Source organism: Agelaius phoeniceus, chromosome Z (genome assembly GCF_051311805.1).
Source record: "Agelaius phoeniceus isolate bAgePho1 chromosome Z, bAgePho1.hap1, whole genome shotgun sequence".
Classification (NCBI taxonomy): domain Eukaryota; kingdom Metazoa; phylum Chordata; class Aves; order Passeriformes; family Icteridae; genus Agelaius; species Agelaius phoeniceus.
The window spans coordinates 86,038,668-86,060,838 of record NC_135303.1 but is presented as its reverse complement, the minus strand read 5'-3'; the positions used below and the strand labels follow the sequence as shown (position 1 = coordinate 86,060,838).

The 22,171-nt window shown below is 44.6% G+C and overlaps 2 protein-coding genes across 6 annotated transcripts in view; one reads left to right on the top strand and one right to left on the bottom strand.

The window, feature by feature from the left end:
• Positions 1–8,900, top strand: part of UBAP1 (ubiquitin associated protein 1) — a 33,814-nt gene extending 24,914 nt beyond the window's left edge. For 3 of the 5 annotated variants that reach the window (XM_054651525.2, XM_054651527.2, XM_077171066.1), the window contains exons 5-8: positions 3,176–3,214; positions 3,667–3,864; positions 5,213–5,314; positions 6,748–8,900. In XM_054651525.2, coding sequence (XP_054507500.2) covers positions 3,176–3,214; positions 3,667–3,864; positions 5,213–5,314; positions 6,748–6,888 — 480 coding nt within the window. In that variant the 3' untranslated portion in view covers positions 6,889–8,900. The remainder of the gene's footprint in view (positions 1–3,175; positions 3,215–3,666; positions 3,865–5,212; positions 5,315–6,747) is intronic. The other 2 variants (XM_054651528.2, XM_077171067.1) reach the window with 1 other exon arrangement.
• An 834-nt stretch (positions 8,901–9,734) lies between these two features.
• The window catches only part of KIF24 (kinesin family member 24), a 29,691-nt gene continuing 17,254 nt past the window's right edge, over positions 9,735–22,171 (bottom strand). The window contains exons 9-14 of the mRNA XM_054652640.2: positions 21,929–22,034; positions 20,075–20,146; positions 19,292–19,401; positions 16,209–18,386; positions 15,207–15,300; positions 9,735–13,017 (exon numbers count right to left, since the gene is read on the bottom strand). Of these exons, the coding sequence (XP_054508615.2) occupies positions 12,877–13,017; positions 15,207–15,300; positions 16,209–18,386; positions 19,292–19,401; positions 20,075–20,146; positions 21,929–22,034 (2,701 nt within the window). The 3' untranslated portion in view covers positions 9,735–12,876. The remainder of the gene's footprint in view (positions 13,018–15,206; positions 15,301–16,208; positions 18,387–19,291; positions 19,402–20,074; positions 20,147–21,928; positions 22,035–22,171) is intronic.

Here is a 22,171-nt window from a genome sequence, read left to right as displayed (position 1 = left end):
TTTGCCTCATATTTGACAGTTTTAGACCAAATCCAGTGATTGTTTTTTTTTAGCTATTCAGCTTTCATTTGTTGTTGATAATTGCACACATTTGAGCTAAGCATAAAAGGCATCTTCTGTGTACAGTCCTGCATTCTGTCCTATCCAGATGAGCTATATCAGATTCTGAAGTGTTGTTAGGCTTTGAATCAAATCTCTTCTGGTTTTCTTCCTTAGTTTGCTTATTTGCTGGAAACAATGGGAAATGCAGGCTTCTCAAGGAATAGAAGTAGTAGTAGGTTAAAACACCCAGATATGCTGCATCATTCAGGGAAGAAAAAAGTGCTTGCAGTTGACCTGCAGTGAAGTAAGCCTATTTTTTTTTTTTTTTTAGCTTCAAGCTTCAATTTTCTTCCTGACTTCCTTTAAAAATGTAATCTTTCAGAGGAAAAAAAAGATTATAGTGATGTGAAACCTTGTATTTGCCCTTTCTTGTGAAGGAGGGTAGTCATTGCTTGGTGGAGACCAAAACCAGTGTGAAGATAATCTTGTATTTTTAATGTTACAGTTATTCACCATACAGCTCTGAGATGCGAGATTAAGGAAATGAAGAGTCAATCTTGTTGCAAGCTCTAAAATTTGAGGACAGTAACTTCACATCAGGTGTTGTTTCTGTCTCTTTGTGACTAAGAACAGAGATTAGATTAAGCTTGTGGGGGTTTTTACGAAGAACTGCAGATCTGGACACCAGTACTCATGAAGCCTAGTGAAAGCTGTGTAGTCAAATCCTCTTGCTTGTTCTAAAATAATCTGGGTTTTTTCTCTGTCCAATAGAGGCAGTGTTTCAGTGATTCCGTGGTTTTAGTGTCGTGCTGTAGGTTTTTGTGTGACACCATGTGCTGTGAAACAAGTGATGCTGCTTCTCCCTTTTGTCCTCCCAGCTGTTTTTGGGGTTAGATAAATGCACTCATAATTGTGAAGTACAGTATTCTGGGAAGCAGTGTACCTGAGAGAGCAGAGCAGAACAGCTGATTGTTGATGACTGGAACAAATTCAATGCTGTTAACTTTGGCAGGAGCAGCAGTGTGCTGAGCACCTGCTCACTGCTGGAGGTCACAGGTGTGAGAGGGGCCTGTATGCCTCAGTTATGGAACACATGGCATCTCTGGGGATGAAAGATCACTTACAACTGGATACACTGGCGTTAAGATGCCTGAATTTACACTCAAACAATTAAAATCTCTCTGCTGAATTAAATTTTTTTAAAGACCAAGAGGGAGGGAGAGTGTATTCTTGACAGTGTTTTAAGGGAAGATGCAAAATGGGAAGAGAAAATACACTTATTAGGAGAACTAATAAGATTAATTCATTAATTTGAAACTATTTATGCTTTGGAAGTAGTGAACCAAGAAATAATTATGGTGACAGAATTTAGTTCTTCATGTTTAAATTCCAAGACTTCAGATTATACTTGTTTTATGTTTCCACAGTATAATTCCTCTGAAAAATGATGGCTGATATGCAAGAAATTTAAGTAAATGCAACAAAAGAATTGAAATAAATGTAACAAAAATCCTCAGAGTATGAAAACAGTACAACAAAATCACAGTCATCTCTGTGACTGGGAGCAGAAGGCTTATATCTAAATGTATTCCATAGTGATTTTTTTTTTCCCCTCACAAGATTAGAAATTTTAACTTTTTGAATTTGCAGTTACCATGGGAGTTTTTGCTTTACCACTGAATTGGATCTAGGAATCTTTGGATGGAAATAAATCTGGGGCTGCATAGGTCCTGTGGTGGTCCCCTCACTTTCACTTTTTCTTGAATCTCAGCATGTTGATTTTTGCAGCTTTAGCAGAGGTAGAAATGACTAATGAAGACAGGCGATTGCAATTAAGAAGATTGTGTAGGAGGAGTTGGCTTTCCCAGACTGTTGGATCTCTGGTGTCAGAAACAGTTTTGGTTTTCCTGGCTGCAGTGTCAATAACAAAGCATCATCCTTCCATTGATGATCCCTCCATCCTGGCTGACTTCAGGGCTCTTTTCCCTATTTCAGTGTAACCTATATTCCAGTACTGCCCTTGAAAAAGTGTCTGGAGAGAGGATGTGTCTGAAGAACACACCATGAGAATAGGTTCTTGGATACCCTAATGCATCAGAATGAATATGATGTCTCAGGGTTGGTTTTCTAGAAGAGAAATCCTTACCCTGGAAGATGTTTAGGAATGCAGAGCAAAACCTCCTTGGTGGTGCTTTGGGGTCTTTTGGAATAAATAAATGGAAATTGTCAAAATCCTAGTGGATCTTTTCAGAATTGGTCTTCTGCAGAGAGTTTTTTGTTGTTCAGTTTGGGCACTAAGAAGGCCTTTCTGAAGGATGTGGACAACCTTTCAAGCAATCTGTGCTGGCATAATAAGTATTAAGAAATGCTAAAAGCTGCATTTCTTGGCCCACAGTGATTTCTTGCAGTCTGTTCTAACTCTGTTTAAAACGCAGGAGTTCTGAATGTATTGAACTGAAATGTGTAGCTTTGGTGGGGCCAAGGCCTGGCTTTGCACTGCTGTTAACTTGGGCAAGGCTGTACAAAGTGGTGGGGTGGTTCTGCAGAAGCAGAGCAGGTGCACAGCAGGGAACATGACCCAGCCCTGCTGGTGTGCTGGGAATGGGACAAGTGCTAGGCAGAAAACTCACATGTTTTTTTGAGCCAGTGTGGCTTGTTGCTCCTGTGTGGTGTATAGAGTTCTGTGCTTTGGGAATAGAAAAGAGGTGTATTTTTCTCTGACCCCTTCACATAGTCAAAAAGTCCAGAGAAATTTTTAGGCAATGACTTCTAAATTATCACTGTTATGCAGGCAATGCAGACTTGGTGAGGAGCTGAACTGGGGCTGTGTGAACAAGCAGCTGTTACAGTGACAGAATAAACAGTTTTGTAATTATTGTGGGGGTGCACACATCCTTCTTGGAGTATAATCCAAGTATAGAGTGCTGAGAGGAGGAATGATCATTATGATGAGGATGATTCTATAGTTGCAGGCAATGGGTAATGCCAGCATCTTGTATGTGGAAGCCTTATCAGACCCTAAAATCTCCCATCCTGTGGTAGAATCGTCTATAAAACCTTCCTTGCCCAGCTCTGGCAAATTCTGCTGACCGGTACATGATGTTTATACTTGTTTCATTTGTGTGTTGTCCAGCAGGTACACCCAGACTACCAGGAAACAGAAAACCCTGTGGTAAGTTTCCAAATACACCTGTGTGCTTGCTTGCATTGGATCATGTTTATGGTAATCTTGGTAAGTGGTGTTCCTTTGAGTACAGAAAACCATAGGTCATGAGTAAACCTGAGGAGAAGGAAGCAATCTGTGCTTCCTTTGAGGTGCAGGGGTTGGCTATATCCCAGCCTTCACTGTTGCAGGGCTTGGGTGTTCAAAGGCTTTGGTCACACCAGTAGGAGGGGGTTCATTGTGGAGAATCTGGGTTGTTGATTGTTGCTTTGAGGGTTAAAAGAGTATGGTGGGAATCAGGCTACTTGTTTTCATCCTCACAGTGTGTAACTTCCTAAGGGCACTCTAGAAAACCTTTTGAATTAATTACATGGGGTATCCTGGTTCCAGCATTAGGCAGAAACAGGATGTGGGGATGCAGGAGATGACCATCACCTCAGCCTCTGGGTTTTCTCCCTTAGGTAACACACCAAAACTTTGCAGTGTCTCAAGTGCCCAATAATAGCAGCTGCACGAAGTGGCCGGGCGGTCTCGCGGCTGAGCTGCAGCAGGGCCTCTCCCCCAGCGAGAGGCACTGTGTGGAGACTGTGGTCAACATGGGCTACTCGCCTGAGAACGTCCTGAAAGCCATGAAGAAGAAGGGACAGAACATAGATCAGGTAAGAGCTCGTGCAGTGCAAAGAAATGCTTGATTGCATGCTGGTTCTCCTGGGAAGCTGTCTTGGGTTTGCAGAATGGGTGGGGTAAATACTGTTACCCCAATAGGGGGTTGCAACCTAGAGCTTGTGCTTATTTCTGGTGAGAGATTGCTAGAGTCAGCTCCACCTCTGTGTGCTGGGTTGGAGCCATGCTGAGTTTGGGATGGGCCCTTTGCTCTATGTGAAACTGGGGGGGAGTTTCTGTGTCTCCCCAAGAGCCACAAACACATCCAAAGGAAGCTTAGCATGGCTCTGTACTATGTTAAGAGCCACGTGACAGAAGTCCAGCCACCTTCTGTGTTCTGAGCATGAGGGTTTACAATGCTGACATCTCTCCTTGTGAAGAGATTGGCCCCTGCAGACCTAAGACAGCTCTGACAGGCTCCTGCAGGGCCCCACTGACCGACTTGTGTGTCCTGGTGCTGCTCCTTCCTGCTCGAGCGCTGCCTCCAATGCCTGCTCGAACCAGGTCACTGGGCACAAAGCGCTGCTGGGCAAAGCGTGGCTCTTGGATCTGCTTCAAATAAACACTTCAAAGTGGGAGAACATGGCCCAGCCTCCTGTGCTGGCCCTCAGCAGGCTGTGTGCTGCACAGAGCATGTCCCAGGGACTCCTACTTGTGGGACTGATCTGCTGGCCCTTTCCCTACACACAGAGAGTGGCTTAAGCTGTGCGCTGGAGTGAACTGAGCTATCAAGTGGAAAAATAAGGTCCCTTAGGAGGGTGATTTTAAATCCTGCTCTGCTTGCAAGCACTGGTTCTTTCACATACCTAGCATTGCCTACCTGACCCTTCCCCTTAAAGCTGACGATGCATAAGAAATTTGGCAGCAGTTTCTGTGTGCATGACCTGGGATTTGCAGCTCGCTTGCTGATATGCTGAGCTGATCTTCAAAGGCTGACTGCTCTCAGATTGCATCAGCTTTTGTGGCTGTCTGAGAGGAAGCTAAAAGTAGACATGTCCTGGCTGCTGGACCTACAGTTTCAGTTTTAAAACTTGTAGTATAAAAAACACAATGAAACTTCTGCTCTGCCATCGGAGGGCTAAAGATACACTTCTGAGGCTGCTCTGACTAGAACTGAGGGGATGGTCAGAGAGCACAGTAGGACAGAAGGGTTTGTCTTGCTTTCTCTGCACAAGCTCTTCTCTAAGGAGTGTCTCAACTCTGCTAGGAAGGACTGTATCTCTGTCCCTGGTGAAGTGCTGGGTAGAATCATGCTCAACCCCTCCGCATGTACCAAGGTGACATTCAGCTGCCTGCTGCAAGTGCCTCTCTGCAAACACAGTTTGTTTTCTTCATTCCCTACAGGTTTTAGATTACCTGTTTGCACATGGACAGCTTTGTGAGAAGGGCTTTGATCCACTTCTTGTTGAAGCAGCTTTGGAAATGCACCAGTGTTCAGAGGAGAAGGTGAGGGTGCGACGTGTGCAGGAATAGAAAAATATGCTGTGACAGGGAATTCCAGCAGCAGTTCCTCTGGCTGATTAATTCTGGTTTTCATGGTAATGCTGCCTTGTTTCCAAAACTGACTGTCAAAGGACATCTTTGTGTTGATAAGCTAAAAATTGTTAAAGCATTAGAATTTGTCTGTGCCATTCTATTAGTCTCATTTGCATCCATTTTTATGGGGACAGGATTTTTTTAAGACCCTGCTTATTGTGGTCGTATTGTTTTGAATACCCAGAGTTATCTTGTGGGCTAGGTGCTTGGTACAGATACAGTTAACTTCAGCAGCAGCAAATTGTCTTTCAAACCTTGCCAGCCTGCCCTGGCCATAAATTTTCTCTGTTGTGCAACTGCATCTGCCCAGCTGCTTAGCAAATTGGGGTAGGGCTTGCTCTGGAAGAAGCTAGAAAATGCATGTGTTGGGGTCTGGTTCATTGTCTGACTGCTTTACCAGCACCAAAGGTACAGCAGGAGCAAGTAGCAAGGGCAGAGGACAGGAGGATCTTTTAAAGTCTGCCATCCTATTGTGTGACAAGTTATTACATGAAGTCTTTTGAGGGGGTTGGGTTGCACCTCTAACCTAGATATATGCCTTCCTGCCTTCCTTGGACAAGTGATAATCTTATAAACAGAGCAATAGCAGTGCAAGGATGGAAAGTAACTGAGTTTGAGAAACCCATTTGCTATTGGCTCAGCCCCAGAATTGGAAATTGCTAATCTTCTGATTGCCCATTTCAAACTGCTTGCTTGTTTGGGATATTTCCTTCTCATGGAGTGGCTCAGATGCACTGTAAATGGCAGAGGGTTCATAAAAGTGATCAGCTGACTCACTTCTTGCCATCTTATTCTTCAAAGCTCAGGGAGGATTCACAGTTAGTGTTGTAAATATTGTATGCACACAGTAGAGTGTGCTAATCCCCCAGCTTTGCCCTAGATCTTAGAAGCCAATTGATGGCGAGGGCTACGGCGCTGTTCCTGAAGTCCAAGTGACTCTAAAAAAAATCAGGTGCAGCAGGAGCTGCTGGATGGGGCAGCTGGGTGCCATTAATCAGCATTTTTGGGATCCCACATTGGGCCAGGTTGATAAGTTAACTTCTAAGAGAGACAGAGACACACCATGGCAGGCTGAGCTTTGGCGCCCTGGTTGAAGAGGGGTTTGGAAGTTAAGGACAGCAAACAGGGGACTGAAGGTCCCTGTGGGCTGCTGTGCCTGGATCTCTGGTGGCTCAGGTGTGAGCAGACTTTCTCCCAACAGAGCTGGAATGGGCTGTGCTTGGGGAGGAGGAATCCACAATCATGGCATGCTCAGCTGCTGAAGACAGGCTCTGTGCTACACCTCCACCAAGCACTGAGCCATCTGCTTTTCTCTTGCAAATAACAGGCTGTCTGTCTTTCAGATCACAGAACTTCTCCAATTAATGAGTCAATTCAAAGAAATGGGCTTTGAACTCAAAGACATTAAGGAGGTCTTATTATTACACAACAACGACCAACACAATGCTTTGGAAGATCTAATGGCCCGTGCAGGAGCCAGCTGAAGACACATTCCTGGATTCTTGGCGTGCAACGGAGCAGGACGAGCCCCGCCACCTTCACATCCAGTGTGACTTGCTCTCAGCGGAAGGAGTCCAGCTTTTTGCATACAAGGGAGAGTGTCTGAGCAAGCCTGCCTGCGTGCATCACTCCAGCATTTCTCTTTCCACTGAGGGCCAACTTTCATTCTTAAATTAAATTTTAAAGTGTCCTTTCCTAAGTTTCCTTTTTCCAGCTTGGCCACGGAAAGTTGAGACTGCCCAGCCTCGACTGGAATTGTACATAGGTAGAGATGGAGTGGTTCCCCCCTCATTGTTGCACTGGAGTTGGACAGAAGAATATTAAGTTGGTTCTGAAATTAGGATGCTTTGGTTCTTTGAAGCTGCTTTCATGGTGTCTTGTCTGCTTGTACTGAATTACTTGACTGTGTCACAGTCCAGATTACCTGGTTAAATTTGACCTTTAGTGCAATGGAATTTTATTTTTTGGTTGAAAGTTAGTCTGTAACTTAGTAAAACACTGGTTCAGAAACTGTCACTATGCATAAAGAGAGAACCTTGGTTTTTTTTTGTCCTTTTGGTTTTTACCCATGCATCCAACACTTTTGCCAGACATGAGTGTCCAGTGCTGAGTGGTAGGTTCCCTTGAAGCAGGTAAGCTGTGAACTCAACCCAGACCTGCAACTTGTGTTGGTTCTTGAACCTGAAGGCAGAGAGCTGGGGCTCAGTATTGTAAATCCCCCAGGCTTGTAGGATATTTAAGACAATGCCCTCCTAGAAAGTCAGTTAATCTTTTTGTTTTAAATAATACACAGTGTGATGCAGGAGATTTCTTTCAAGCACTTTCTTTAAAACAAATATACTCACTGCATTAGTTCCATTTTTCACACTGCTATAGAATTACATAATAATATCTAGTACTACAAATCAGGTTTGGGGTTGTTTTTGTTAGTTCAAAGTATTACGTTGTACATTGATCAAGTCCTAAATACATGAAATATCAGCAGTCTTGAGGAATCTCTAATTTGCTAAATATTTTGATTCTGCAGAAGAATAACTAATAAAACCCTGAAATATAACTGCCAGTGTCATGGTTCCCATCTCTCATGCTCTTTGGCTTCAGCAAACGGGGACCTTGCTGAATCCTGCCCACCCAGGTGCTGCCAGCTCCTGTGGGCATGTGTGAACATTGTTGAGTGAACAACCAGAGGTCTCTGGGCTGCAGCTGCAGTGGTAGAAGGTGCTTTGCTTCTCTGTGGCTTATTTCTGTTTTGTGGCAAAACCCCAGCCTAGGGATCCAAACTCACGTTAGAGCCTGGAACTGGAGCATCAGCCTGCTGGAGGGCAAAATGTCTCAGCCCATTGCACCAGTGTAGGTTTTTCAGTAGGAGGTTTCACCTCACCAGGACTCCAAAGGGGATGGCATTTGTCTCCATTATGTTGTTAACTCTCTATGACCAAAACATCCAATTTAGGCCCAGTGTGCACTCATGGAATTCTCTGTGGGGTGCGCAACTGTGTGAATTAAATGTTTACTTAAAATGATGCAAGAGGGGGATCTGCTGGCAAGTATCTAGGAGATGTGGAGAGGGATGATGAGGAGGAGCAGGGCAGGTTGCCTTGCACATACCCCGTAGTGTTGACCTTCACCATTTTCTGGTGGTGGAGCTGAAATAAAGATTGTCTAAGAAGGACATTGAGCAGCTGGTGGGACAGCAGCTGCTGCCTCTGTGAGTGCAGGTAATGCACAGCTTTTCTTCTTTCCCAGGCGAGAAATGCAACAGTGAAGTGAGGAAATGGGGTTCCTGATTATTTGAAAAACCTTGAAAACAAAATTCAAACTGCTTTGCCATCACTGCTGAGAGCATTTGGTTGTGTTGCTCGTTCTGGTTTTCTCAGAATTGCTACCCCAGCGATCCCCATCTGGTACCAGACAGTCTGGAAGGGGCAAGAAGTCTTTGCCAGCAAAGAAACAGCTATTTAGACCAAACCTCTGAATAAAATTATCTCTGATTGTATTAGTGTGTGGGTTTGTTTTTTTTTTTCACAGTTCCCCTCCAAGGTCTGGCTCTTAACCCCACAGAATAATCACTCAGCTGTTTGAGCTCTTGGGGAGGTGAATACAGGAAGTGGCAGCTGTGAAGATGCAAGGTCTTATTTCAGAGACCCATGCCCACCCAAGTCTACCCTGGTCATGCTACTCTTGCTTTGGCAGTGATGTTTCTGCGTTTAAATCCTTGGGTGGCTGAAGGCATGAAGGGTATTGCTATGTTGGCATCTCAGAGAAGAAAATACCAGAGTGAGGGGTTAAGGGGGTGGCTTAGACAAGAGGAACTGCTGGATGAATGTGTAACAAGAGCCCCTGTGTGACCAGAGTTGAATGTTCAGGGTGCTGTGCAGCACTTGTTAATCTGGTACTGTCCAGGCACAGTTCATTGTGGCTGGGGGAGGTCCTGCTGGCTGGAGCAAGGCTGGGCTCTGCCCTGCTGCTGGCTGCTGAGAAGGTTGGCTGCATCCCCGGTCACACGACTTTGGAGCTTTTCCTTAGGCTGTCAGGTCACACTGATTTATGTCCCTGCTGTGCCTTTGTCAGAGTTCCGTCTGAGATCTGTGTGCCTGGGCGGGAAGGCTGGTAAGAAGTGTAGAGACAGTGCCTAAGCTGGTGGTTGTGCTTTCAAGGAGAGCATCTTTGAGCTGCCTCCTCCTGGTTCTGGACAGCAGCAGCCTAGAGATGGCTCTGGTACTGCAGAGCCACCCTTCACCCCCATGGCAGCCGAGGGCTCCTGATCCTGCAGTCGGGCTGCCCCAGTGCCCCAGGGCTTTTCTTGCCCGGCGTCGTGGCTCCTGCCGCGGATCTGCTGGAGCACAGAGCCCGTGTCAGCAGCGTTCTGTGGCTGCTCTCCAGGCCAGGAATGGTCAGTCCAGCTGTGGGTCAGGGCACCCGAAACTTTCCACACCAACAGGCCCTTTGAAAATCCCTGTACAGATTTCCAGCCCCACTTAATCTTTTGCAGTTGATCGAATGGACATTTTGATGATGTTTACCTAAAATGATTTTCACCAGAGTTCTGTAGCAAACTGAATTTTATTTTCAATTCTGTCAATTATTGAAATAAAGTATCAAGCGTTTGCTAATAAGCATTAATAGTCATTGTTGCATCTGAATACAAAAGTGAATCCATTTTAGTTCTGTGTTTATTTGATGGTACATGGCCAAGCTCTCTAAATCTCTTAGATTGCTTTTATGACACTTGAATGCATGTTCAAGTTGAAGTGAAAACCTTTTGTAGCAGTTGTCAGTGAAATATCAAACAGTAGGAAGGGGATGACACTTAAAATGTTCATTTAGCACATTTTCACACAAGAATTAAAGCAGCAACTAGGTAATAAACCTCAAAGGGGAGAGAAAAATGTTACCATTTCTGACAACAGCTGGATAGTTTCTGTTGCACATGAGGAACCCATTGTTGGTATCTTTGGGGCGTGCAGCAATGTCCCTGTTATTGCCAAGGATGGGCTGCTTTTCACAGCCAGATGCTTTATTTTATTTTTATCAAATCTCACCTTCAGTAGAGAAAATAAAATTTGGAGAACAGACATAATAAAATATTTAAGAAGGTATAGTCATGTGGATTGGCTGGATAACACATTTAAGAAAAAAAGATTGTATCAGACATTAGAAAATTGTGTGTGGTTGTTGTTTTGATTATTTGTTGTTTCTCAGTGTCCCTGGCTGTTCCTCGAGGGAGCAGATAGTTCCTGCTCTGGGAATTGCTGCTGGGGCTCAGATCTGCCAGATTTGCTTTTTTCACAGTAGATTAGATGGGATTCACAGGTGGCTCCAATCTGGCCGCTGACTTAACTCACATCTCCTCTGCTCACAGAAATTTTTGGCCACTCATCTGTCTTGTCACAACTGTGCCTGCAGATTCCGAGGTTAGGACATGGCACTGTGGGTTGTGCAAATGATTCTTGTGTGTTGCTTAGGAATAGCCAGCTTCTGTAAGACACACTAAATGCCTGTGAATATACTTTGCTCAGCTGCTTTTTAAAAACCTGAAAGAGTGATCAACCAACACTCATTTCCCAAATGTCAGATTACGTGGAGGGAAAATTTTCCTCCCTTGCACTGTTTCTGACTGGGCATCACATTTGCCTGTGACCTGTGCACACATCCTACAGTCTGACCTCTTCTTTGGTTTCAAATAGACTTGCCAAACTCCTCAGCTGCTCCCTGACAGCAGTGTTTGCTGCATGCTTGCTGAGAACATGCTGGGGAAACTAAGTGCCCACATTTATTTTATGCTATCAGGAGGACTGCCCAGCTGCCCTGTATTCCCCTCACCTTACTCACAGGAAAGCTCTCCCTGACCCCATGAAGTGGAGGGAATCGGTGGTTTTAAACACTTGTTCCTCCCTGAGTGGTTTTAGCAGAGTGCTGATCTCCCACTGCTCTACAGCTCTCTGGTGGCTGTCAGGCACCACTGCTCTGTGCCATGCAGAAATACCAAGAGTTTTGCTCCTGGATGCCTCACAGCCCTGGGTGAGTGAGGGAGGCTTCTGACCCAGGTTCAGGTGCCTTGCTGCTGTCTGTGACCAGGACACAGGAACCGTTTTGAGAGGCATAACCTCAGACCTCAGAGAAACTCTGCTCTCTTCTCCACAGAGGAATCCAGTCTCAGCTGCAAGATGGAGACTAACCAGGGCTAAAAACAACTCAACAGCTAGGGCAGTGACGAGGGATTTGCTTCTGCTCCCCAGGCCTACGCTGGGTGACATTCCTGGGAGTGTTTGCACCAAATATGCATCCCAGAGTGTCCCTGTGATTACTGTCCTGCTGCTCAGCCCAACCCGGGCTCCTCAGGGAGGCTGTGCAGGCAGGCAGCAAAACCCACAGCTGGTCAAACAGCAGTGTTCCATTCCCCTTGGCATTTCTGGCTACTGAGCAGGCTTTGAATGAGCTACCACAGGCGTTACTGAGGAGACACAGAGATGGATGAATGTGCTGCGACAGCCCTAATTTTGGAGTGGGAGTGCACACACAGCAAGTATGTCTCAAGGTCACTTGTGCCTTCAAAGCAAGTGGACTGGCTTTGTGGTTCAGATGCAATGCTTGCAGCACCAGGACTTCTGCAGGGCTCCAGCTGATGGCTCCATAGCCCTTGATTCAAATACCAGTTTCACATGACAGTGCTGTCAGCAGCTTCTGGAAGCCCAGTGCCTCCAAGCAGACCCTGTTTTCATGTAAGAAATCTGTTCAGCTCTGCTCAGAGCAGGCACTGGATGTGGTGTGCTGCAGGTACAGCTGCTGGCGTCTTCCTCTGGGCAGCAGCATGAAACCCATGTGCTTATTAACATGCCAGATGGAATCTTTGGTAGGAAGTCCCTGCTAAACCACTCGTTACCCATAAGTTAAAGCCACCTCTTTCAGGAGCTCTGGAGGGTTCATCCCAAGCATTAATTCAACTATAGGTTTCCTTCTTCTGAAACTGACAGCACTTCACATCCTGCCTTGACTTCCAAATACTTAAGGTCTAGACACCTTAGTGTAACAACCCCTGGCTCCTCTGTCTTTCCTGGCTTTTGTTTGCAAAGACTTTTCTGGGTAGCTTTTGAGCATTTCTGTTCTGACCTGTTTCTGGCTTCAAAGTTGTTTCCCTTACTTGGCATCACAGGATTGCCTTTAAGATGTGAGACGCTGCTATGATACATTAACACGACTTGACTGCTACTTGGTGAGATATTTAAAGGCTGCTGAATTGTTACTGTTTAGAATGTGGCTTACTGGTATTAATGAAATACAAAGCTTATGGTGCCAATTAGTCATCTCTCATTTACTCAGAATTCGCTCCACTCTTATATAAAACACATGCTAGTCGCAAACATCAAACCAAAAACTATCCCCTACCACCCACGCTCTGCAGCACCAGGTGTAGCAAAGTGCTGGCTGGCGTTTCCTGTAGCTGCTCCAGTGCATGTGCAGGCAAAGAAGGTCTAAACGGGTGGACGTGTTTGCAGTGATTTGTCAGTGCCAGGGGAGGCTGAACAGAGCTGAAGCTGGGCTCGCATTGTTTGGACACACTTTGACTTCAGCACCAAGATTTCATCCAGCATGGCCATGAAATTCTGAAAATCCTGGCAAGGAAGGCACAAGGAAACAGTAGGGAACAGTATCAGTAGGTTGAAAAAATCAGAGTATTTTTTACACCGCAGCAGAACATAAAAGCGTTCTGCATATTAGTAGATTAAATCAGCATTTCCTTATTAAGTCACAGCCTTCACAGACAAAGGTCAGTGCCTCTAAATACCAAGGTTCACTGACTCTGGTAGTTTTATCTGTTAGTGAAATTACAGCTCATGTGTTGCTTAAAAATAAAAATAAAGCAGCTGCTGTCTGTCTTCTACTCTGGTTAGCTTTTCAAAGGTTTGGTACCAGGACTGGTCATCTGGTTTTACCATGTACTGAACTCTGTTCCTGACACCTCTTATGTTGGATTTGTCAATTATGAAAATAAATGGTGAGTTAGGCCACTATGGATCAGACATTATAGCCCAATATTGAGAGATGCAAGGGATTTATGTCCCATCAGGTCATGGGGCCATGGCTGCAGGTCTGCCAGAGCAATACTAGCACCACACCCAGCCTCAGCCCAGGGAACTCTACCTTTCATAGCCACATGGATAAAAACCATTATGGGACCATGACAAAAACTGTAGTTTTCATCCTTTTTTAAGTAGGGCTTGTATTAGTAAGGGGGCACTTGGACATACTCTGCTCTCCAGCTGAGAGTAGTTTGGTGCCTTTGTTCGTAGGTCTGTGCCTGAGAAGCTGGGAGGTGTCAGCTTCCCCAGGGCTGGGAAATTCAGCTGCTGTGTATGAAAATCAATCACGCAAAAGCTTATTTGGCAGTACTCCAGCTGTATCTCCTGCACTGCATCTCTGTCCTGCAGGGAAATCAGGACAGCGATGAAGACTAGCCCAGCTGCTGTGGCATATTTTTCTTAAGCACTTTAAATATTGCTTTGTTCAGTGTGTGTCTGATCTTGGCAGGAGTTTCTCCTGCAGCCAAAGTTTCATGGCTGGAGAAGTTGAAACCATCTGCAAATGGAAGAAGAGAAGCTGATGCATGAAGCCCAAGCACATTTCATTACCCAAAAAAGGTCATGCTGTGAAATAAAACTACAGGGTATGTTATTCACACACTGCTGGGAAGGCCTGGCAAGCTTGTAAAAATTCTGCTAGCCAGAAAATTACTGCTTGCTGCAAGGGGCAAATAAATGCAGGGGGAGAGCTGGTGTCCAGTGACTAACAGATTTAAGAAGAACAATCTCAGAAGATTAAAAAAAATTAAGAAGATGAAAGATAGCTTTGTTTCACTGCATTGTCTGCCACAAAACTAATACAGTTTATGTCTCCTGTGCTGCTTGGTGAACTGTATGTTATCTGTAAAACAGCATATGCAGTTTGAAATCACAGTGAATAAGCCACATGGTGGCCTCACTCCAAAGTCCCTGAGGGAAGAGTCCCTGTACTTCAGATCTGAACTGTGACAGGAATTGAAATGGTTTGATAATGCAATGCACCAATGGAGCTTGGCTTTACTGAGAAGCTGAGGGAACTGGGAAGGCAGGAGTTCTCACTGGAAAATGTTCATAGTCTGGATTTTCACATAGGTGTGACAGGCATCTGTTGGGATACGGGAGAAACAGAGAACTGGGATTGCCTAGCTAGCAGTGGGGCCATGCAGGTGCCAGTTTTTATGTCTAGAGTACACCACTGTCATCTGAGGCAAAGACAAGCCAAGAAACACTTGAGTAATCAAAGCCAAGAGCATGTGAGGCACAAGCCACAGTGGTCAGAACACTGGAGTAAGCGAGGCCCAGGCTGTTGGCACACCTGCAGTGTGAGAGGCAAAGAGGCTCCCAGAGGGAAGAGCCAAATCCCACCAATGTCCTGCCCTAGGGGTGTGCTCTGTTCTGTGGGATTGCTTACTTGTCCCAGCCTGTAAGAACTAAAACATCACAGGGACAGATGGCCTGTCTGGTACAGTCTGCCCCTTGATGTGAGATAAGGGAAGGCTCTCTTATCAGAGACAAGGGCTTCAGGGTTGGCCATCCATCTCCTGCTCCCCAAGGTCCTCTGAGAGTGGAGACTGGCAAACACAGCAGGCACTGAAAATGAGAGGCTCTCCCAGGACTAAGACAGGCCTTGGAGAAGGGCTTGAACTGAAAAGTAACAGCCCATCACCAATTCAAGTCAATCATGTCTAAGATTAATTTATGCAGGCTCAACAGCCACCAAAACCATCATTTCAAACACTTACCATTGCTGACATCTGATTTATCAAGCACTCCTCTTTGAAGCACAGGTGTGCCAGTTCATCCAGCTGCTGCTGATGAGCACGAATTAGAGTCTTTCTGTTTAACAAAAAACACAGCCTGTTACTGGTTACACAGCCTGTAGTGTAATCATTGCTTGTAATCACAGCTGGCCTCAAGAAAGAGGAATACCCCAGAGGAAGCCTTGCTGTCCTGTGTCCCTGGCACTCAGGAAGGGCACACCAGTGCTCCATGAAGTGCAGTGGACTGCACTGGTGTGGGCTTCAGGATGAGCTGGGTGACTGAGGGCTGCTCACAGAGGAGTGACCACAGCCCTTCTTTAGCACAGGCAGCACACAACTGCTTTTCACTGTAGGAGAATCAAGGAGCACAACAATTGTCTAATCAATAGGTGAAATGGCTTATGGCCATGAGTCTGTAATTCCAGTGAGAAACAGGCTGAGCAGGAAGACAGTGCTGCTGTTGATTCCTCTGAGCAAGTTTCACTGACCAACAAGGTATTTTCAGTCAAGGGAATGCAGCCCAGTCCCTGGGAGCTGAAAATGGCAGCTCAGAGTACTCAGAAGCTTTGCATCTACATCTTCAGTGACTGTTTAGCTGCCCTAGCAGCTTTTCTTTTCATTGATGGAACAGCTATAACCTGATTCTTGATGGAAGGTTTTGATATGTTTTAGGTACTTTACAGCTTACAGTAAGCCATTTAATTACTGAGAACTGCAGTTTGTATTATAATATTTATTTGTCTAGCATTATCCTAGAACAATATAATAATTGGCTTCCTGTGAGATTTTAAAATATCACTAAATAAAAGCAACCATATATTTTAAAGATAATTACTATAAATTATGATGAATCTTATAATTATTTAATAGAATGATTAACCATTGTTTTTTTAAGTACATAGAAGTATGACATACAAAAAAAAGGCCAATGTATCACATGTCCAGATTTTCTAAGCTTCACTACAAATGATGAGCAAGACTTACTGTGCCTTTTCTAGGGCTTCCTTCTGCCACTTCCCCATCTCTGATGCAGCACTTGGAGAACAGCTGCTTGACACCTGTGAGGGGCATTTTGCATTTGCCATTGGCTTATTATCTTTGGTTGCAAATCCTGCATCTGCAGCAAAAGTCTCCTGTGTAAAAATACTCTGCTTTGGCTTGTTTTTTAGCAACCCTGTCTCCTCATTGCCGAACGATGACTTGGCAGGGTCTTCAAAATGGGTGAGATCCTCATTCCTCAGTCCTGGCTTGGGCTGCTGCAGCCGGCTGCTCTCCCGAGACGGGGTCTCTGGCCCGGGAACGGCAGATCCAGCTGTGGATCCAGCTGTGGATGTTTCTGCCAGGTCACGTTCAACAAACAAACTGCGCCGGACTCCCTGCTTGGATAAAACTGATCGCAGGTGGCAGCAGCACGGCTTCACACGACCACAGGTGGGTGGGAGCTTCTTGTTTGTGGCTTGAGAGGAGCCCAGCAGGGCACAGAGCCTTTCCCCATGGCCAGGCTGCTCTGCCAGCTCCAGCATGCTGTCGGTCATGGATCTGCTCCTGGTGCACTGCCAGTCCTCCTCCTCAAACCTGCTCTGGGCGTCACTGTCCGGCACCTGCTTCTCGCCGTGGGGCTGCTCTTGGTTGGAAGTCGCTTTCTCTGTTTCAGTTGTGTCCTCACCATCAAGAGGTGACACCCGGAGTGGGGTCATGAGCTCGGAGGTGAAGTCTGAGGAACTGGATGAAACGGAGTGGCTGACTCCATTTTTTTGAGCTTTCCAATTTACGCCTCCTCCTACAAGGGTAGCCTTTTTAGCCAAAGTGGATTCTTCCTTCTCCTCATGCTGAGGATCAAATTCTTTGCACTCCGGAGTTCCTGATTTCAATACAGGAGATACACACGGAGTTGAAGCATCCGTTTCTGGAGTTAAGGTGGCTTCACTGGAATAAACAATACGTCTGTGTTTGGACTTGAACTCTTTGTGATCAGCTAGGAAGTCCTTGCTATTTCTCCAGCTGCAAGCAGGATCTTCCTGCAGGCAGTAGGGTTTTTCTGCAGTATTGCTTGGAGGGAATTCAGCTAAGTCATAGTTCCAGTCTGCAGGAGTTTTGCTGCAGCCTGCATTTTTAAGGGGTTCCTCTACTGCTGAGCGACCCTCACTACAATCCCAGCTGTCATCTAATCCACGCTCTTCTGTGGGTATTGAATATTTAAAAAATAAATCCTGCCGCTTTTGGCCTTTTTGCTCTTCTTCGGTTCCTTGCTCTCTTTCATGAAGGAAAAATGAATGTTGACTGGATTTGCTGCTATTTCCTCTTTTCACACTCTTTTGACTACAGACAGGTGAGAAAGAATCTTCACTGAAATCACTGTCATCCAGATCTTCCTGCTGTATCCACTCTTTGCTCTGCCCTTCAGTTGGAGGTAGGCTCAGCTCCTGCTTCAATTGAATCTCCTCGGGCTTGTACTGTATTAAAAACCTCTCAAGGGGTTGATAGTTCAACTTTTGCTTTAGAATAGGGGGTTGCTGAAACTGCTGATGATAAAGACGTAAATGCTCTTCCCTTTCCTTCTGATAGGGAGGCAGATATGTCCACGCTTCAACAGACTGTTTAGGAAAAGTATTTCCCCATTCCTGTTCACTTTGGAGATTGCCATCTCCAGAGGAATTATTGTCATTAGGAACAAATTGTTTCTGAAGAGGTTGCACTGTCTGAACTTTCAGGCACTGGACAGGTGTTCTGTTTTGCATATACTTGTCTTGCTGGCCACTCTCTTCTGTGGAAATGAAATCCTCCACCGAGGAGCTCTTTTCAGGGAGGGGAGATAGATAACTTTTCTTCAGGGGATGTGTTATTTCTAGGACTCCCTTAACTGGGGTGGTGTGGTGGAAGCAGGGAGTGCTGGTTTCTTCTATGTAGGCATGTCCTTTGCCAGTTCCCTTGGGGGTAGAGGTAAGAGGGACACCAGGTGGCTGGAGTGTTGCAGGATATGCCTTTGGTTTTGCAGCACTTGAGGGATGCTGTAGGCCTAGCTTCACTTTCTTTGGAGAGCTCTTTTCCCCAGGTGGCAAAAAGGGAGAGCCTGGGATATGCCTTGGAGATACAGTTCCAGCTTTGCGACGCCTTTTTGTGACAGGGGCAGGGTATCTAATCCCTTTCTTCAGCTCTTTGACCCTGTAAAAAAGAGGCTGGATTTAGAAGATGTCATGCTTTCAGATAAATAACAGCATCTTCAAAACAAATTAATGCTTTCACATACTAAGACTAAATATTGAATTCAACATCGTGGTTTGTTTTCTGTCTGTGATCTTCACAGGTATCAAAACTCTTCTGCTAAAAGTCCTGGACTTTTCAAAAAATCTATAGCAGTCTTTTTAAGCTGTTCCTTGAGCAGTGCATAACAGGTCAAGTGAATGGAAATGGCCTCAGTTTCAGTGCAAGTGCATTTCCACACATTATAATGCAGCAGAACCAGCTGGTGTTCTCCACAGCACATCACAGAGTCCCACAAGGCTCAAAGCAGGACTTTTGAAGTAGTTGCAGTGGCTCAGGTGATGTGCACAGGGCTGCACTGCTCCTGGATCAGACTCAGCAGTACAGCTGGAAGAGATGATTGACTGGTATCACCCTTCCCCCTGACCCTCAGCTGCTCCCTCTGCTCCTCTTGCCCCTCAAGTTGTCCCTTGTCCTTTTAAGACCAGCACTGCACAGCTTGTAATTTACTTCCTGCTCTGTAGGAGGGAGGGCGAAGGCCTTGCACACATTCTAAGTAGAATCAAAATACAAAACTAAACTAAAACTTTTGATTGCTAAGGTCAGTAATCCTGCAGTTACAGGGCACACAGTGATGTTTTCATCACTGAAAGTGGCCATCAGAAAGTACTTACAAGACCCAAAAGAATTTAAGACAAAATATAAGAGTTGGAATAAGTAATGATTTTATTAGCTTTTTAAAGATTCTGTTTCTTGCCTAAATCGACATTTTCAATTCAACTATAACAAAATGCAATGGCAGACATCACACATTGCTTTTTACTTTGTGATTTTCACCCTGGCAAGAACTGAGTTTCACCTCCTACCTGTCAGCATATCTCAGAGTGTTCAGGGTGTGCTCTGCAGCTAGGTTGCTCGGTGAAACATTGGCTATCATACATGTCTTGGAATTGCCAATGAAAGAGTCTTTCAGCACCTAAGGTTTGAAGGAAAAAGAAATTGGGTTCTTAGCAGTTCATGCCTCCTGCACATCCTGTAAATTAACATCTACAGAAGAAATTCAACATGAGTTGAATTTTTGTAGTGGCTTTTTAATTTTTTTGATAAATGTAGTCCTCTTGTCTCAGTTTTTCTTGCCTTTATTTGTTTATAGTTTAAAATGAATGCAAGTATTAATTAGGGCTCTAAACAAGCCCTTGTTCCAGATGCTGCAAGGGTGCCAATATGGTTTGAGGAATAAAGCAAAAGTTACAGCTGAAGTAAAGAACTGTTGATGAAAGCTCCCAGGACAGTAACTGAATAGAAGATGCAAAATTGTTTTCAGACTATGGGGAGATGGATGGTGGTGAGTCTGAATGGTATGAGTCTGGATGGTGGTGTATGGGGTTTTGTTTGGTTTCAGCTCTTGGCTTGTTTCTTTTTTTCCCATGCCAGTCCCCATTGTTGGCTGAAGGAAATTTGCAGTTAACTTTAATTCTGTGATTACCTTTAAATTTAAAATTTACAAAAGCTATGCATTTCCTCTCTTCCTCAAGAGAGGAAGTAGTTACTGAACTATGCCATCTATTTATTCATTTATTTATTTGATTTTTTGTTTATTTTTGTCCTCAGCAGGGAAACCTCTCCTCTTGCCTTTCTGCTCATCTTACCAGAGTTAACTTGCTTTGCCGGAAAGGAGTATGCACTTGTTCCTGATCCAACGCCCGAATGCATTCCTTTAGCTACCAAAAGAAAGAAAAAGCAGAAGGGGAAAACAGATCAGTCGTGCACTGGCAAGGATCTGAACAACATCAAACCAAGCATACCCAGGTCCTGTGTCACTTTGTCTCTTACTATGTGTTGTCCCTTGCAAGGTCAATTTGTGCCCTGCCTGATGGCTCCATGGGCAGCACCAGATGCAAGGAGCAAGCACACACATTGAGCACACATGGAGCTACACAGAGCTGCTGCCTGCACTACATCTAGCTAGTCTGAAGCCAGACTGGGAGTAGCCTAGACTATGCTGCAGCTTGCAGAGCAGGTGTACCCAAAGGACAGAGCTTTTTGAGCTACCTCTCTTATTTTCTTTCTTCTCAAGATAGCAGATTACAGTATTGTCATGGTGATACTGCCATCAAGCATTTACAGCCTTTCTACATTTTACAAACTCCCACTGAAAATGACACTTATTCTCACTTTCCCCGTATTTTATTAAAAACTGCACCTGCAACAAGAAAGAGATTAAACTATTGTAATTCGTTATAGTGCTCTCATAGTTGCAGTGTCTGAAAGTTTTCCACTTGAAAACAACATGAATATTCAAACCAGCAGCAGGCTTGAGATTTCATGGGTTAAAAGGTCTGAAGAGAGTGTTATGATCATTGAGGCCAGAGCTAGGTTTTACAGGCTGCAGGTTACGAAGATTTACCCAAAGCTGCTTTTTATTTTTAATTCAGTCACAACTTGTAGATTTCCAGGTATCTTCTTAGTTTCACACAATACCAAAAATGTACAGACTCTGATTTTACTGTTTCTTTTAAAAGAATTTCATGGGCTTAGGATTCTTGGGAATCACAGAATTGTTTAGGCTGGAGCAGACCTTCAAGATCAGACTTCTTTCTATAGAGGTACCAACTCCCCATGACACTCAGCTATTCACCAGCAAATACTCAAGAAAGCATGAAGTACAGAAACACATTCACTTCACAGGCTACCTCCTCAACACAAATACTGATATTCCAGTACAGGAAGAGCCTCTGTGCAAAAGAGCATCTACATTCCCAAAGCAGAGCAAGCTACCTCCTATTTACAACATACTAAGAGGTACAAACTTCTGCACTGCTGGCTCCTACCCTGGAACCTGAATCACCTTCAGCCTGGCTCAGAGAAGCCCCCAGTCACCACTGAGCCCTGCTGGTTTGCATTAAAGGAGGTGCAAACCTTTCTGCAGCATTTACACTTACAGGCACTTCTGCTTTATCTTAGATGGCATTTTTCTGCTCCTTTGTCCCTCTTTGCCTGACTAAGGACACTTAAAAAGACAGTTTGCCTCAGGAGTGCATTTCTTCCCATTCCTTTCTCCCCACACATAAATTGATCGTTTTTATGCTCTTAAGTCCTTTATTCTTGATTTGAAAGAGAAGCCTAAGTGGCAAAAATAACTGGCAGGAACAGATGTGCTTTCATGAAACAAACATCACAATTCCAAGCCAGTATTCTTTAGAAGGGACAAAACATTCTATATTAAATGTGGGACACTTATACTACACCTAACATTGTCCATGCTATCTTTACCAGTCTGGCAGTAAGAATGGATTAAAAATACTTAATTTTTATAGGGATATCTGTTCCTTCTTAAATTGTTTTTTGGTCATGCAACATATTAAACTGAACACACTTAGTACCTTGGTTATTTTTTCCTCTCCGTGGAATACATGCATACATTATTCTGTAGTTCATTTTTATTCTAAAACACATGCTAGTAATTAAATACAAAACTTTCCCCAGACATAACAGTAGCTTACTGCCAAAAGACTTTGGTTTATTTCTGCTCCTTCCATTTTTGTTTGTCGATCCTTTTCTTTGGCATCAGCTGCTCTTTCACTGCCAGCCAAGTCAATGAATGATATCCTAGAAAAAACAAAGTTGCATTTATCTTAGGGGCTCTTGTCCCCTCTTCTTTTTTTCTTTATTAAACCAGCAGGCTGCAACACATGGCATTAGAAGAGTGATTAGAAATAACTACTTTTGAACAACAAGAAGCATCC